The sequence below is a fragment of the Lactuca sativa genome, chromosome 5 (assembly GCF_002870075.4).
Source record: "Lactuca sativa cultivar Salinas chromosome 5, Lsat_Salinas_v11, whole genome shotgun sequence".
Classification (NCBI taxonomy): Eukaryota; Viridiplantae; Streptophyta; class Magnoliopsida; order Asterales; family Asteraceae; genus Lactuca; species Lactuca sativa.
Window position 1 is genome coordinate 56,381,699 of NC_056627.2, and position 16,792 is coordinate 56,398,490.

Sequence of the window (16,792 nt, forward strand, 5' to 3'; positions counted from 1 at the left end):
TCTACTCTCTTAAGGTTCTGTTTAACTTTAAACATTAGAATATATTTTAAACAAATAATTACATGTATCATACGGTACATTCTTATAGCAAGTACTGCTATACGAGCTCGAACCCCTACGATTCACATTTGTTTGCATTTCACGGACTTTTTTTTGTTCCTTTCTGAAGCAATTCTGTGTTCGTCCGTTTGGAAATACTTAACTGCCTTCGCCTAGTTATCAACTAGCATACCCTCCATAGGATTGGCTAATGCTCTCGGGATATCATCATACCCTCCAACTAACATAAAATATTCTTTTGCGTCGGCTTTACGTTCTCGATAACCTTTTAACAAAGCTGCTTGAAAACCCTCTGTCAACAGATTAGCTTGTACATCCTGGTACATCTGATCAAAATCAATCTTTATCTACAAAAAAAAAAGTTAACCAACTAAAAAACAGTTATAGTTAACCATATAAAATATATTTAAATAAATAATTACCGTTAAATGTTGTAATACGATGTCCCGTATTGAAGGGGAAACTCTTTCTCAAGTCCATTTGTCAAAAGGGACCATCTGCCACATTGTTTTTCCAACTTCTCGGGAAAACATGTCTTTTGGCTCTCCTACGGGATCAAATGTGATATCCATATCATATTGTATGCTAATTGGTTTCCCCTGGTTCCGTAAGATTGCTTTTTCAAGTTTTATATTTTTTGCTTTGCCTCGAACTTTCCTTCGGGCACGTTCCTCAACTACAAATATAATTAATAATTATTAGAAACGATATTTAATTTATAATAATTGAACAAAAATATTAAATAAAAATTCATAATAAGACTTACCGTCCTGCTCGTGATGACCAGCACCTCTACCACCTGAGATAGGTGGGTCTTTAGCTCCGTCTCCCCTGTGTCCACGACCCATGACAACAATCATGGTATACATAAATAAAAGCCATATTCTCATTATTTCCTGAAAAATTATAAGATATACAAATACAATTTTTATTACACATACACATTACATAGAAATAAACATTTACATAGGAATACACATTTCTATATACAACTAGATATCCAAGTAAAGTTCATATTACAAACACATATTACAAATACACATTACATAATAACTATTCTAATCAGAATCTTCCTCATATCCTTCAGTGTCTTCTTCGGTATCATAATCAGAATCGGTCTCATCGTAATCAGTCTCGCAATCAGAAACATCATTGACTCTACCAGTTGGCGGAGTAACTTCAGTTGCACTTTCTACATCAACAATGACTCTAGGAATGTTTTGAAAGTACATGCTAAAATCTATAAAAAGTGGAGCATCAGATGAAGAGATATTTTGAAGTACATCGACATTGTCTACATTTTCGTGTGAGACATTTTCAACATTTTGAACAAGGTCATCGTTCGATGGTAGAACCCAAATACTTTGATGATTAACATGCTCGACAACACACCGATGGTTATTGTTTGGCTCTCTGATGTAGAACACTTGTTTGGCTTGTGAAGCATATATGAGTTGATCATCTTTGTATGCTTCACGTCGTGTGTTGATACTGGTGAAATTATCACTAGAAATAGCTCTTGTTCGAGTATCAAAAAACTTGCAACGAAATAGTGCAGTTGAATAATCATGTGTATACCTCAACTCTATAATCTCTTCTAACTGGCCATAATATTTCTCGCCTTTCTCACCCACTGCTAAAACCCCAGAGTTTTGTGTTATATGTTGTGTGTCACGACTAAGTACCATAAACCTAACACCATTGACTATACATGCGGTGTAAGAATAAGCATTCATTTGCGGACCCATTGCAAGAGCCGACAACTCTTTGTGGAATTATGGAGAGTTTTCTATTTTCATTTGATGAACCTAGCAATTATAAATTAATATGTATTATGTATTTGTTAGATTAATGAAACAGATTTGTTTATTAATTTATATTACCTTTTCACGAAACCAATTACGAAATTCTCTTTTTTCATCACTTTGGGGATGCTCAGATTTGAATTTCCTATGTTGATGACCAAAAGATATAAATTTAAAAAGATAAAAAAAAAAAAATTAAGGATGAAAGTTAGAGATAAGATTAATTACTTGATATACTGTCTGTCTTCTTCACAGCTATTCAATACAAACCATTCCATGTTATACATTTCCGTTAAATTAAGAGTTTTGATTTGAGTTGTGCTGGTCAGTCGACATTTAGACTCAAACATCCAAAACTTTGTTTTTTCAATGACAATATCTTCATTTCTTTCCGGACGATTCTTTACATCTCGAAGGTAAATCGTACAAAATGATAAAGCTTCTTCAGCAACATAACCCTCAGCTATAGAACCTTCCGGCTTCGCCTTTTTTCTGACATAGTTTTTTAGTCTTTTCATAACCTTTCGAAGGGATACATCCATCTCATACATACCGGGCCTCCGACAATCGTTTCATCAGGTAAATACAAAAGTAAATGAACCATAATGTCAAAAAATGCTGGAGGATAAATCAATTCTAACTTGCACAAGATTGCAATAATGTCTAATTTTGCTTTTCTCATATCCTCCACCTTCAATGTTCTGGAACAAAGTTGCTTGAAAAACATACAAAGGTCTACAGTAGGTGTATACGTATCTTTGTCTTACAACCCTCTTACTCCAATCGGTATCGAACGTTGCATAAGAATGTGGTGGTCATGCGATTTCAACCCAATAATGTTAGTATTGATATCGTTCACTTTCTTACTGATGTTAGAACCAAAACCATACGGCAGTTTAACATCTTTTATAAATTGACAAAAGAGTTGTCAACTAGATTTCGTGAAAGAGTATCTTGCTTGGGGTCTATGAAACTTGTCACCATTTTTTTTTGCAACCATTCATTTTTCCGAATGTTTAGAATTCTCAAGTCCTCTCGTGCATTTGATGTGTCTTTGTTTTTATCGTCCATTAGAAGAGTACCTAACAAACTCTCGTCCACATTTTTCTGGACATGCATGAGATGTATATTGTGTTTCAACCGTAGAGAAGACCAATACTCGAGTTCGTAGAAAATTCTTCGTTTTGACCAGTTCAACTCGTAATCTTGTCGCTTTGGCTCCCCGCCTCCATGCTCAGGATGTTTACCCGGTTTACGAGTTAGTAGGCGACCTAGTTGCTCTTGTATGTCATCATTACTAAAGTGTCTCGGAGCGGGTCTTGTCTCTTCCATCTCGTTAAAGTCCAACCTCTTTCTTACCGGATCATTAGCATCTAGGAAATGACGATGACCGATATATACGACTTTGTTTGTTGCACGGTATGAAGGAGTGTCTTCATTGCAAGTAGCACATGCTCTATACCCTTGCCTACTCCAACCTGATAGACTACTACGAGCTGGCCAATCGTTTATTGTCCACAAAAACATAGCTCTCATCGTGAAGAATGTGTTTGTCGCCGCATCTTTAATACGTACCCAAAAATGTTTAAGCTCTTCCACCAACGGTCTAAGGAAAACATCCATATCCTTGCCAGGAGCTTTCGGGCTTGGAATCAACAAAGTAAACATGAATGATGACTCTTTCATACAAAGCCAGGGTGGCAGATTGTATGTGGTGAGTATGACCGTCCATGTGCTATGTGGATTACACATGTTTCCAAATGGATTGAAACCGTTAGCTGTAAGACCTAGGCATACATTACGGGGTTTACTCGAGAAGTCGGGGTATTTTTTATCAAAATCTTGCCAATGTTCCCCATCAACAGGATGAAGCATCACACCATCTTCTGAACGTATGGTACTATGCCAAATCATATTTTTGGCAGTGTGCGTCGAACAATATAAACGTCGTAGTCTAGGGGTTACAGGAAAGTACCGTAACACCTTATGAGGTACTTTGTTACCCTTGGTGTTTTTATCGATCCATCGGCTCTCTTTACAAACGGGACAAACTTGCAATGAATCGTGTTCTTTCCAAAAGAGACAACAATCGTTTTTGCACACATGTATCAACTCATACCCTAGGCCAATAGACTTTAGTTTCTTTTTGGCTAGATAATGTGAAAAGGGAACCTTGTTGCCTTTGGGAAATGCTAATTGCAACAACTCAAGGAGTTGATCAAATGAACTATCAGTCCATTTGTTGTTCACCTTGATATGCATTAACTTTGCTAGAAACTCAAGGGAAGGAAAGATGCAACCATGATACAATTGAGTTTCCATTTCTTCTAACAACTGTGCAAAATCATCATCCACACCGCTACCCCTTGTATTCGAGGTTCCTTCATCAAGATTGGTATCATTTTCTCTCGACTCCCACATCACATCGTCGATTAAATCAGCCATTTCATTACCTGGCAAGACGTCTGGAGAAATAAAAGATTCACCATGATAGATCCAAATTTTGTATGGCTTACTGAAGCCATTTATAAATATATGGCATTTAACTGCAGTCGTGTACTTGAAGTAACGGTTATCACATTTTTCACACGCACATCTGATTTTACCATTACTATCAAGGTGTGACTTGGACTTATCGATAAAAGCTTTGAGTCCTACTTGGAACTCGGGATGGTTTCGATATGGATTAGTAGTCCAACTTTTATTAATAGACATAATGTTGCTGAAATATAATTTTGGGTTTAGAGTTTAGTATACAGAATTAACATTGTTTTTTTTTTCAATCCACATTTTTTTACAATTAAAATAATAAAAAAAAATAAAAAATTAAAAAATAAAAAAAATTAAATTAAAATTTTTTATTTATGCGTTTTTTAATTAATTTTAATTACAATTACTTGTAATTTATATATGCAAAAGTTGTAAATATTAAATAAAAGGGTCAAAGATCCATAAAAAAACTATTCTTACTATTGTAAGTTAACTATATAACTTATTGGTTAATTTGAGCTTGGGTAGAAACTAGAAACTTTCTATTATTTGTATATAAGTTTTTAAATAATTTTATAACATTTTTTTGTGTTTTTTTTTCCAATTATAACAATATTTTTTTTTTCAATTATAACATCCTACTTATAAGAAAACCACATAATTTTACATAATACATAAGAGCATGAAATTCACATACTTTTACATATATATTATGTCGTTGTGTTGTTTTTTTTAACGTCGAGATTAATATATATATATATATATATATATATATATATATATATATATATATATATATATATATATATAACATTATATAAATATGTTGCAAATAAAAAATTTAAAAACTAAAAAAGACATGAAAATATAAATATGAAACTATAGAAATATAACATTATAAGTTAATTTGAAGATTATAAGTTAACTATATAACTTATTGGTTAATTTGGGGTTAGTTTGGGTAGAAACTAGAAACTTTCTAGTATTTGTATATAAGTTTTTAAATAATTTTGTAACATTTTTTTGTGTTTTTTTTTCCAATTATAACAATAATTTTTTTTTTCAATTATAACATCCTACTTATAAGAAAACCACATACTTTTACATAATACATAAGAGCATGAAATGCACATACTTTTACATACACATTATGTTGTAGTGTTGTTCTTTTCTATTGTCACGATTAATATATTAATATATATATATATATATATACATATATATATATATATATATATATATATATATATATATATATATATATATATATAACATTATATAAATATGTTGCAAAGAAAAAATTTAAAAACTAAAAAAGACATGAAATATAAATATGAAACTATAGAAATATGACCTTATAAATTAATTTGAAGATTATAAGTTAACTATATAACTTATTGGTTAATTTGGAGTTAGCTTGGGTAGAAACTAGAAACTTTCTAGTATTTGTATATAAGTTTTTAAACAATTTTATAAAAAAAAAATTATGTTTTTTTTTTTCCAATTATAACAATAATTTTAAATTTTTTTTTCAATTATATCATCCTACTTATACCAAAACCACATACTTTTACATAATACGTAAGAGCATGAAATTCACATACGTTTACGTACATATACCACATATACACCAAATACAAATACATACACATACACAAAAAATAACATCATACTTAAACCAAGTACACATAATTTCACATATATAGATAATAACATACTATTTATACCAAATACAAAAGTTTCACAATCATATACCACATTTACAACAAACATACATACATTCACATACACACAATAACATCCTACTTATAACAAATACATATAATTTCTACCAAATACTCATATACCACATATACATCAAACACACATACATTGACATATATACACCAAATTCACATATATTCATACAAATACCAAATATACAATCTAATTTTCACATATGACAATTTTCACATAATTTCACAAACAAATACAAAATTCACAAAAAATGAAATAATAGAGCCTGTAGTGGCTGAAATCAAAAGATATGTAGCCGAAAAAATTGGTCTTCACCCGAATGTCCCTAAAGGCTAAACTACAAGTGGAAGTAAATCAACAATCAAATTCATTTTTTTCTAATCCAAAGATAACACCACCAAAAACAGAAAATTGAACAATTTATTGCCATTTAATCATCAAATGCAGCTATAAATTGAAATTAACATACAAATTAGAAAGGAAACAAGAAAATCAACTTACCTATCTTCAAGAAACGGAGCTAGAAATCGGTCCTAAAAGCCCTAACCACCCCTTGATCCTTAATCTCACACAATGTGGGGAGATATGTAGTTGGAACAACCAATTTGAACACAAACTCGGTATAAGGTGAAAGAGGCGACTGTGAGAGATGAAGAAACATAAAGCAAATGGGTGAAATGAAGAAACTGTGTGTGTGTGTTTTTTTTATCTGCGTGAGCCTTTAGCGGCGACACTTTTAGCAGCGACAACTAGGTCTTTACCAGCGACAAAGGTCAATAGCGGCGACAAACTGGAGGAAAGGGTACCGCGTCATTTTTAGTGAAGTATTAGCGGTGGTATTTTTTAACCTTTAGCGGCGACACATATGTCGCTGGTATTAGGTTAGTCAGGATAAGGGACCCTAACCGTTGGATTGAATATCTGATCGAACGACTTAGATGTACGGAGGGGGAAAGTGCGGATTCGGGTGGTAACCCTTTAGCGGCGACACTATTACCGGCGACATAGGCTTTTAGCGGCGACAATATCTAGAGTCGCCGATAAAGACCATTATCGCCGGTAATAGCGTCGCCGCTAAAGGGTGATTTTCTTGTAGTGAATACTATGTTTTCACTTATTTTTTTTTCCTGATTTTGACACTATATTTTTAAATTGGTTTTAATGTTGACCATTTACCATGTCACATTCATGTTACCCGTTTTTCAGTTGAAGTGACATGCTAAGGTGACTTATGTTTATAATGTGTTGCTGACATGACATGATGGCGTGTCATTATTTGGTGACAACACATTTAGAGTGTCAAAATTGAAACAAGATCTAAAATTTTATGACATTTGTGCTATAAAATAATGAATCATATGTGCAATTTATTACAATACTAATGAACAAAACTTCAACTTTGTTGGTAAAAGAGTATAGAAAAATATTCAAAGAAAGTGTAAGAAATTTGATGCTAGAGAAGTGTGATTGGCAAATGAGAAAATATTAAGCTTTCATTTGTATGTTATCTTGCAATAAAAAAGCCTTCCTTTCTTGGACTCTTTTGTCCCTTGTTTCATTTATCTTTAGGTTACCGATTATCTATTTTGCTTCAATACAACAAGCTTTGGTTAGTGCATTCTAAAAAAGACAAATCTTAAGGAAAAGCTAATGTTGGTAGTTCTCACATGTTAAATACACCTTTTTATCTTGGACAAAAACGATATCTACTTCAACATGCTTTAAAATAAAGTTTACCGCCCCTACTTTTGTTGGATATTTACATAAATCCAATCAAGAAGGAAGTAATGGAGGTTTGAATATAAGGGAAAAAGAAAGAAAGAAAGAAAGAAATGAAGCAAGTTTACCGAGGGTCTCATAGAGCGGTACACAAACGATGCTCTAGGCATTACAAGCCTACATTCAATCACGCAATCATGTGAAACAATTAATTGAATAAACATACAAAAGGAAAATTAAATTGGTTGTAACAAATCAACACATTAATGTAGTACACAAACGACTTTAGTTTCTTATAGTTTGATGATTCATAGCTAACACATTTTCTTCCACCCCTACCTTCACATAAAACTTCCTATACATCTCTTCTACTCACAAATTAGTTGGTCATCGATTTTATAATCTGGTAAAACAGAAAGATAGTTAGGATATTTTACATACTAGTGTAATACCAGTTAAATAAGGCAAGGACTATGACATTGGTTGGTATGATGAATCTACTATAATAAATAAAAATCTTTTTTTGTCATATTTTATCATGTTATTTTGTGGTTCTCTTAAATTAAATTTTTTCTACATGTCATTTTATGGTTTTTATTATTTTTAAAATTCTACATAGTATTTAAATGTAACAATTGTAATAAATATAATAATAAATGAATATCAATTTCATTTGTAAGATCATACTTTATGATCTGATGAGTCAGACATATGATATGCTGATCTATCAGCGTTAGCGTCTACAAGTCATCAACACCAACATCTCAAGTTAAATAACGTCAACTTTAGTATAGTTGTCCGATTGTAATCTTTTGTATATTAGATAATTATTATAGATAAATATAGAATATATATCATATCCATAATCTTGGTGATAAGGATCTGATCATTAGTATAGATTAAACGAAATCCCTTCAATCAAGGGATATACATGTATAAATTAGTATATATACAACATTAGGGAAAACCCTAATGTAGTAATTGTAGATTAGTGTTCATGGATTTGTGTCAATTGTCTTTGTGACAAACATGTCTTCTTGGCGCAGACAAAACCTTTTTTTTTGTCAAAGGAACAATTTGAGAATTTCTGTGTTATTACTTTTTATTGATTATTAGTTTTGCTTTTCTTGTTCATACTTGAAGTGTATCCGATCAAATACAAACCTTCAATTGGTATCGGAACATGTTTGTGATACACTCAAGAAATCATGTCGACTTCCTTCATTTCTAAGTCATATGTTTGTAAAAAGATTGGAAACCAAAGGCCATGAAATTTCTAGAGTTCATGGACTTCGATATGCTCGAAGTCGTCAACAAAGGTCCCATAGCTGTTGTACATCAATCATCGAATAATGGTGCTTCTCGTAGTAAGTTGAAAGGGAAGTCCGTTCCTTTTTATAACAAGGAAGAGAGGATGCTAAATCTTGATGTAAAAGCTAGAATTGCTATTAGAAATTCTCTCCCTCTCTCAGTCTATCGGTTGGTCTAAAGCTGCTCAACCGCTTAAGAGATGATGACCACTCTATCATCTATTTTTGAAAAGGGAAACTCTTCAGATGATGAAGTTAAGTGTCTCATGGCTCAGATTGTTGAATCTTACACTGACAGTTCACATGACATCCTTGGGATCCTTAACGTTGATTCTCCTCACACCGGTGATAACCTCAAGTTAGAATGGGATGATGCATCAACGTATCAGTTAAAAAATCATGTTAATCTCTCTTCTACTGATAATATCAAAAAAAAAAGACACGATCAATCTCTTACGTTTCAATTTATTTATCTCAAATAAAGAAAAATCATCTCTCAGTCTTGAGATAAAGATTCTCAAAGAAAAACTCCTTTCTCTAGAAAAATCTCTTTCTATTTTCAAAAAAGAAAACACTTGTATCTTGCTTACCAATAATTTTCTTCACACTGAAAAAGAAAAAGTTGTTTATCATGCTAATTGCACTCAACTTATTTAGAATTTCTGGGCATTCTCTCACTTTAATGTCACAAGAATTATTAATGCGCAGATTCTAGATCGGTGTAAAAAAATTCTTAGAGGAAATATAGAATGTGCTGTTTATTTAAACAAAGTTAAAACTAAACAAACCTTTTATAAAGCTGGCTGCTTAAAGGAAGATTTTAAAAGTAGATTTGTGAGTTCTCACTTTATAAATCAAAACCTAATCAATATTTACTGGTCTATTGATTCTAACGGTATTATTAAATGTGTTACTAAACTATATGATCTTGACCATTCTCTCCAACCTTCACGTCGTGAGTATGTTCTTCCCTCCACTAAGACTTTACTAAAGTTTCCTATATGTAATGGTGAAGTTCATTATGTAAATGAAAATTTTAACATGTTTCCTCAGTGGTCAGTTAGCAATTCGGAACCTAAATATCATTCAAAGCCTTCTAACCCTGATAACCTTTCCAAGGATCATGAGTCTCATGTCAAGGTTGTATATGAGCATACCACTGATAACACTAATTGTTCCAGAGTTAAACCAGGAACTCTTAAATCTTCAGATTCAGCAGTTGAAAAGAATTCAAAATCTAATGTTAAAGGAAATAATCCTGGAATTAAAATTTGTTATCGATGTGGTGATGCCTCTCACAAAGTCAGCGAGTGATCTTTTGAAAAGAACACTGTTCGCACTGATAATATCATGACTCAAAAGTGAAACTCACTGAAGTGTCTCCCTGATGATTGTTATAACATCTTTTCTTAGTGATCCTTTGCAAATGGATCATTGTATATTTGTTTCTTACTATACATCTAAGTTTCAGGGTAAAGATCATATTAGCAGCTGCTCAAGACATATGACATGAAACAAATCTCTCCTGGAAGATTTTATAAAGAAGGATGGTCTGTTAATTACATATGAAAATAATGGCAAGCGAACTACAAAGGGCTATGGATCCATCAAGTACAATTATGTGGTTTTCAAGAATGTCACTTATGTGAAAGGTCTTCAGTATAATCTCATATCTATTAGTCAACTGTGTGATGCTGGTTATAAGGTTCTCTTTAACAAGAAAGAAAGAAAAGTTATTGAACAAAATAGCATCACTATTTTACTACAAATAGACAAAAATGACATCTATGTTATGGATATGTTTTCTGCTGAAAAATATGTTCGTCATTGCTTCTTCTCTCATGCTCAATGTCATCTAAATTGGTTATGGCACAAAAGGCTATCACATCTGAATTTCAAGAACACACTACAAGGAACGAGGCCTATACCGACGACTTTTTCAACACCTATGCCGACGACATGTCGTCGGTAAAACCTATACCGACGACTTGTCGACCGTACAGAGTCGTCGGTATAGCTCCGTCGGTAAAAGTCAAAAATGTCGTCGGTATAGAAGTCGTCGGTATAGATCCACCTATGCCGACGACTTGTCGTCTAAAAAGGATCGTCAAAAAGATTTTCGAGGTAAAAAAAAAAAGTTTTATTATAAATCTATACCGACGACATGTCGTCGGGAAAAATTTCTAACAGTTTTTATGGTTAAAACCTATATCGACGACATCTCGTCGGTATAACGTTTTTTTTTTTTTTTTAATATTTTTCACAGATTTGTTATAATTACAAAACCTGTTTTTTAAAACAAACCCAATACATATGCAGTGTATATGCAGAATAATATCAAACATTTTATAACCATTACACTTCAAAATCTACTACAAAGAAAAAAAACAAAAAAAAAAACAAGTCTTCATGTTCCAACATAACAAAAAGATTAATCAAAATCTTCATTGTTCTCTTTTCCTTGGCTCATTGGTTGGGTCGGGGGTATTTTGGGTAAATCAAGAACATCATCATCTCTCGCATTGTAACACTTCCCATATTCATGGTAATCTTTCTTCCAATTACAACAGCTCTTTGGTGTTAAAAAAAAGTGAAGCAACATAGCATTGGTACCTGGAGTTGTTCGTGGAGTCTTTAATTGTTCTAAAAAAGAGACAAACCTGAGAAGAAGCAATGTTTTTTTAACGTTTTTGGTTAATTACCTTGGAAAGTTAACCAATGAAAAGATGAATTGACCAATAGTAGAGGAAATAAAACATAGTTAGATACCTGCCCTTTGGTTTCCGCAGGAATGGTTATAAAACCAATAAGATTCTTAAATGTTAACAGTTGCGCCTTCAAAACACAACATATGATGCTACAAATCAGCAAGAACAACTTAAAGAAAAAGGAAGTTAGGTATATATACCTTGATTACATAAGTAGAGCTGTCATTAGAGTCACCCTTCTGTTGATCTATCTATTCATGAATATGGAGTGAAATAGAAAGTATAAATATATCCCCATACAGTGTTGGAATCAACCCCTAGCACCTGGTGCAAAACAGAAAACAGAATACACAAGAAGAAGAACGCGGAAGCTTTTGGGACAATTTTCTCTTTTATTCTCAGGTGCTCAAACTCAAAAATGAAAGGAAAGTACTACATAAAACAAAGAAATCCCAAAAAGATAGCAACAACCTATCCATGATCTACTGCTACTAAATGAAACGGAATTGATGACGTACATGGCCTTTTACTTATTTAAACATAAAAATTGACTAAAATGCCTTTGAGTCTAAGTCTTTTGAAAATGTATGGATTAAATCCAACATACAGCACCATCCACAATACAATCCTGAAAATCAAACAAAAAATGGAATAAACTTCAATGATAATGCTAAAGCAAAATCTGGTGAGGAAGGAACGATTCCAACTAATCCTCTTTTGGAATAAAACTCACCCAATCTTTCGGTAAAATACTAAAGCGAATGTCCATATACATAAGAAAAATAAGGATGAAATCACGTGAGGCACATGTGAAATCTGCAAAACCCAAAATTGAAGATGGAGAGATCTCCAAAATACATGGTATGATGACTATCAGAAACAAATCCAATGAGAAATTGAAACTTGGATGATAAACATAAAGAAATTCAGTGGATAAATCTTATAATGATGAACTATAACATATAACCCAATATACAATCAACAAATCGGAATCTTACCTCAATATGACAGGTGTAGGTAGCTGTAGAGGCCGGTGGTGGTGAAGGGTCCACGATGGTGAAGACTACAACTGGAAAAAATACCCCAAAATCAGAGGTGAAAGTTGCAACCGGACAAGAAAACTCAAAACCAGATCAAAAACCTTCACCAATCACAAAATTAGGAAGAATAGAATGACCAAGAAGCATACCTACTAGTTGTCGGCGAAGAGAAGTGACCGGAAGAGGTTTGGTTGTCGAGAGAAAGAGAGAAACTATGCAAAATGAACGCAGTCGCCGACGTCTCTGGTCTTAGATGGGGCTAAACCCTATGCAGACGACATATCGTCGGTATAGGGTACCAAATACGGCATCGTTTCGCTTAATTGCTGACATAAAAAAATTAAAAATAGAGGTTTTGCCGACGACAAGTCGTCTGCATAGCCTTTTCACACGGATTGCCAGCCTGGCATAACGACACTATTGAATAAAAATAAATGTAAATTATATTTGTCGTGACCTATACCGACGACATGTCGTCGGCATAGAATTTCAGAAGACCGCGTAAAAAATTTCGTTTCCCGCCGAAGCTATTCAGACTAAATTGGTCAAAGTTGGCAAAAGCTATGCCGACGACATGTCGTCGGTATAGCCTTGCTTTTAGCGATGACATTTGTCGTCGGGATAAGTGTCGTCCCCATATATAGTTATTCTTGTAGTGAAATCTCAAGGATTGCAAGGAATCAGCATGTGATAGGAATTCCTAAGATGCAATTTGTTAAGGATAAAGTGTGCTCAGTGTATGAAAAGAGGAAGAAAACCAAGTCTTCGTTTAAACCAAAGTCTTGTTCTTCAATCATCAATCCTATTCATATCCTCCATATGGACCTTTTTGGACTAGTTCTGATTAAGTCAAGAGCTGGAAAGAAATATACTCTTGTCATTGTGGATGAATTCTCAGGGTTTACATGGGTAGTGTTTTTAAGAAAGAAAAGTTATGTTACTGATGAAATCATTGCTCTCATTAAGCAATGAGAAGTCCTCTATGATCACAAAGTAAAACAATTGAGTACTGATCATGGAACTGAATTCAGAAACTCTTCTCTAGAAGATTTTTGCTCTGTCTTATGAATCTATCAGAGCTTCTTGGCTATTAGTACTCCCCAAAAAATGGTATTGCAGAAAGAAGAAACCAAACTCTCATTAAAGCTGGTAGAACTATGGTTGTGGAAGTTGGTCTTTCATTTTCATTTTGGGCTGAAGTTGTCAATACAACGTGTTATACCCAAAACCGGTCTATTGTTGTTAAACGTCATGGAAAAGCCGCTAATTAGCTACTGAAAGGAAGTAAACCAGATATCTCTTATTTTTATTTGCCTTTTACATCTTGAATCAAAGAGATTAGCATTCGAATTTTAAGGCTAAATCTGATGAAGGAGTATTACTTGGATACTTTAGCATATCCAAGTCTTTTAGAGTATTTAATCTTTCTAGGAAAAATGTTGAAGAAACAATTTATGTTACCTTTGATGAGGACCCATTCATTCATAATCGAGTTGATCACCCCTCTTCAATTTTGAATGAACTTACTCATAGTCCTTCAGACATCATTCATGAGTTCTTGTTAAATGAAGTTGGTCCCATTATTCCCAATGTTGATCAATTAATCAGTTCTCAACTTATCCATGAGGATCAGCCTATTATCTATGAAGAATCAGATTCATGAAATCAGGAAGGTTCTGCCCATAACAATGCAAATGAAATCTCTTATTATAGAATCCTTCAAGATCATCCTGAATCTCAAATCATTGGAGATGTAAATTCTAGAATTCTCACTCACAACAGATTCAACAACAACTTTTGCATGTTTGTAAACTTTGTCTCAATGATCGAACCAAAGAATACCATTGATGCCTTGAAAGAAGCTGACTGGATTAAGGCCATGCAAGATGATCTAAAAGAATTTGAATGACATCATGTGTGTACTCTTGTTCCCAAACCTCAAGGAAATACTATCATTGGAACTCGTTGGGTCTTCAGGAACAAAATGGATGAAGATGGATTTGTCATAAGAAATCAAGCTAGGCTCGTAGCTCAAGGGTTCTGTCAGCTTGAAGGGTTGGACCATGATGAAACATTTTCTCCAGTTGCAAGACTGAAGCAATTCGTCTGCTTTTGGCTTTTGCGTCTTTCAAAAACTTCAAAGTCTACCAAATTGATGTTAAGACTACCTTTCTACAAGGAGATATTCAATAAGAAGTTTTTCTTAAACAATCTCCAGGGTTTGAAAATGAAGAATTTCTAGATCATGTTTATCGTCTTGATAAAGCTGTCTATGGATTGAAGTAGGATCCTAGGGCGTATGACACATTGGCAAGCTATCTTCTCTCAAGTAGATACAAACATGGAAAGATTGATAACACTCTTTTCATAAAGCAATCAGGATCTCATATCATTCTTGCTCAAGTGTATGTGGAAGATATCATCTTCAGATCCACTATTGAAAAACAAATTTCAAAATTTGTGGAGGTCATGGCCAATAAATTTGAGATGAGCATGATGGGTGAACTAGCCTTCTTTTTCGGTTTGTAGGTCAAACAACTAACTGATGGTTTTTTTTGTCTATCAAGCTAAATACACTGCAGACATGCTACAAAAGTATGGTTTCTTTGATTGCAAACTGGCAAAAACTATGATGTCCTCTTCAACGTCTATCGGTATTGATCCAAGTGGAACTGATGTGAATTTAACTCTGTTTTGTGGAATGACAGGCTCTGTAATTTATCTTATAGCCATTCGCCCTGACATTATGTTAGCTACCATATTGTGTGCTCACTATCAAGCCAGTCCTAAGGAATCTCATATTCACGGTGTCAAAAGGATTTTTCGGTACTTAAAACATACACCCAATATTAGGTTATGGAATCCTCATGACTCTGAGTTCAAGTTGGTGGGATCCATTGACTCCGATCATGGTGGGTGTGGAATTAATCTTAAAAGCACTTCATGAGGAGCTCAAATGCTTAGAAATAGATTAGTAAGCTGGTTCAGCCAAAAGCAGACATCAGTGGCTTGTTCTCCCATTTAGGTTGAATATGTTGTTGCTGGAAGATGTTGTGTTCAGATTCTATGGATTTAGAATCAACTATTTGATTATGGTATGAAATTCTCAAAGATTTCCATCTGTTGTGATAACACCAATGTCATTCAGATGATACAAAATACAGTGCGACACTCCAAGACCAAGCACACTGACATTCGTCATCATTTCATCAGGGACATTATTTAAAAGGGAAAAGTGGAATTGTTCTATATTACGTCCATGGATCAACTGGCTGACATCTTCACCAAGGCATTGGATAAAAAGAGCTTGAACAAATTGATTACAGATCTTGGCATGCTTTCAATGGTTTAATTTTTAATTAACGTCTTTTTGGTCTTTTGAAAAACTCAGAATACAAACAAATGCTTTTTTTTTAAATGCAAAATCTTACATTTAGTATTTACATGTATTTTTCTTTCAAACCTATCTAATATTTATCTATATCTTATGTGTAAGAACTGAAGCCGTCTTGAAGGATCTCAATGCTCTTGGTATTGAGAAAAATATTGGCATCATTTCCTTTTCTTCTTGAGGATACCCTCTTCCTCCTTCATTCAATATTATGGATGCAAACAGAAACCATCAAAGTAGTAAGTCTTAGCTTCATCTACTGACTCATAATCTGATAAAACCTCGAATTCCATCGTGTTAATCTTGAAAACGAGATGGTTTTATGGATTCGAGTCAATCAAATCGTTGGTTACAAAGACTGATCTTTACTTGTCTCTTGATCTTGATGTACATGAAGCTTAGAATCCATCTGTAACGCTTTAATAAGAAAAGGCTTCATCACTTTTGGTATACTGTATTTGTGTGATATGGTTGATCTTGTTTGTTCTATTTTATAGATGAAATTTCAAATGGTAGATATCTTGGAAAATGG

At 33.5% G+C, this 16,792-nt stretch overlaps 2 protein-coding genes across 2 annotated transcripts; one reads left to right on the top strand and one right to left on the bottom strand.

Annotated features, from left to right (window-relative positions):
• Positions 1-2,771: 2,771 nt before the first annotated feature.
• Positions 2,772-4,310, bottom strand: LOC111915622 (uncharacterized). The gene has a single exon (XM_023911263.1). It carries the CDS (start codon positions 4,308-4,310, stop codon positions 2,772-2,774), a length of 1,539 nt encoding a protein of 512 aa, XP_023767031.1.
• A 10,543-nt stretch (positions 4,311-14,853) lies between these two features.
• Positions 14,854-15,816, top strand: LOC111915623 (uncharacterized). Its single transcript, XM_023911264.1, has 4 exons — positions 14,854-15,088; positions 15,250-15,390; positions 15,452-15,617; positions 15,723-15,816. The coding sequence occupies exons 1-4, from the start codon at positions 14,854-14,856 to the stop codon at positions 15,814-15,816; spliced, it is 636 nt and encodes a 211-aa protein (XP_023767032.1).
• The last annotated feature ends 976 nt before the right edge of the window (positions 15,817-16,792 follow it).

What these genes read in the sequence shown, in the direction of transcription:
- LOC111915622 (XM_023911263.1), bottom strand. Translation starts at nt 4,310, where the DNA reads ATGGCTGATTTAATCGACGATGTGATGTGGGAGTCGAGAGAAAATGAT.
- LOC111915623 (XM_023911264.1), top strand. Translation starts at nt 14,854, where the DNA reads ATGGATGAAGATGGATTTGTCATAAGAAATCAAGCTAGGCTCGTAGCT. An exon ending in TTTCTTAAACAATCTCCAGG is followed by an intron (nt 15,089 to 15,249) that starts GTTTGAAAATGA and finishes TAAAGCAATCAG; the next exon opens with GATCTCATATCATTCTTGCT. An exon ending in TGAACTAGCCTTCTTTTTCG is followed by an intron (nt 15,391 to 15,451) that starts GTTTGTAGGTCA and finishes AATACACTGCAG; the next exon opens with ACATGCTACAAAAGTATGGT.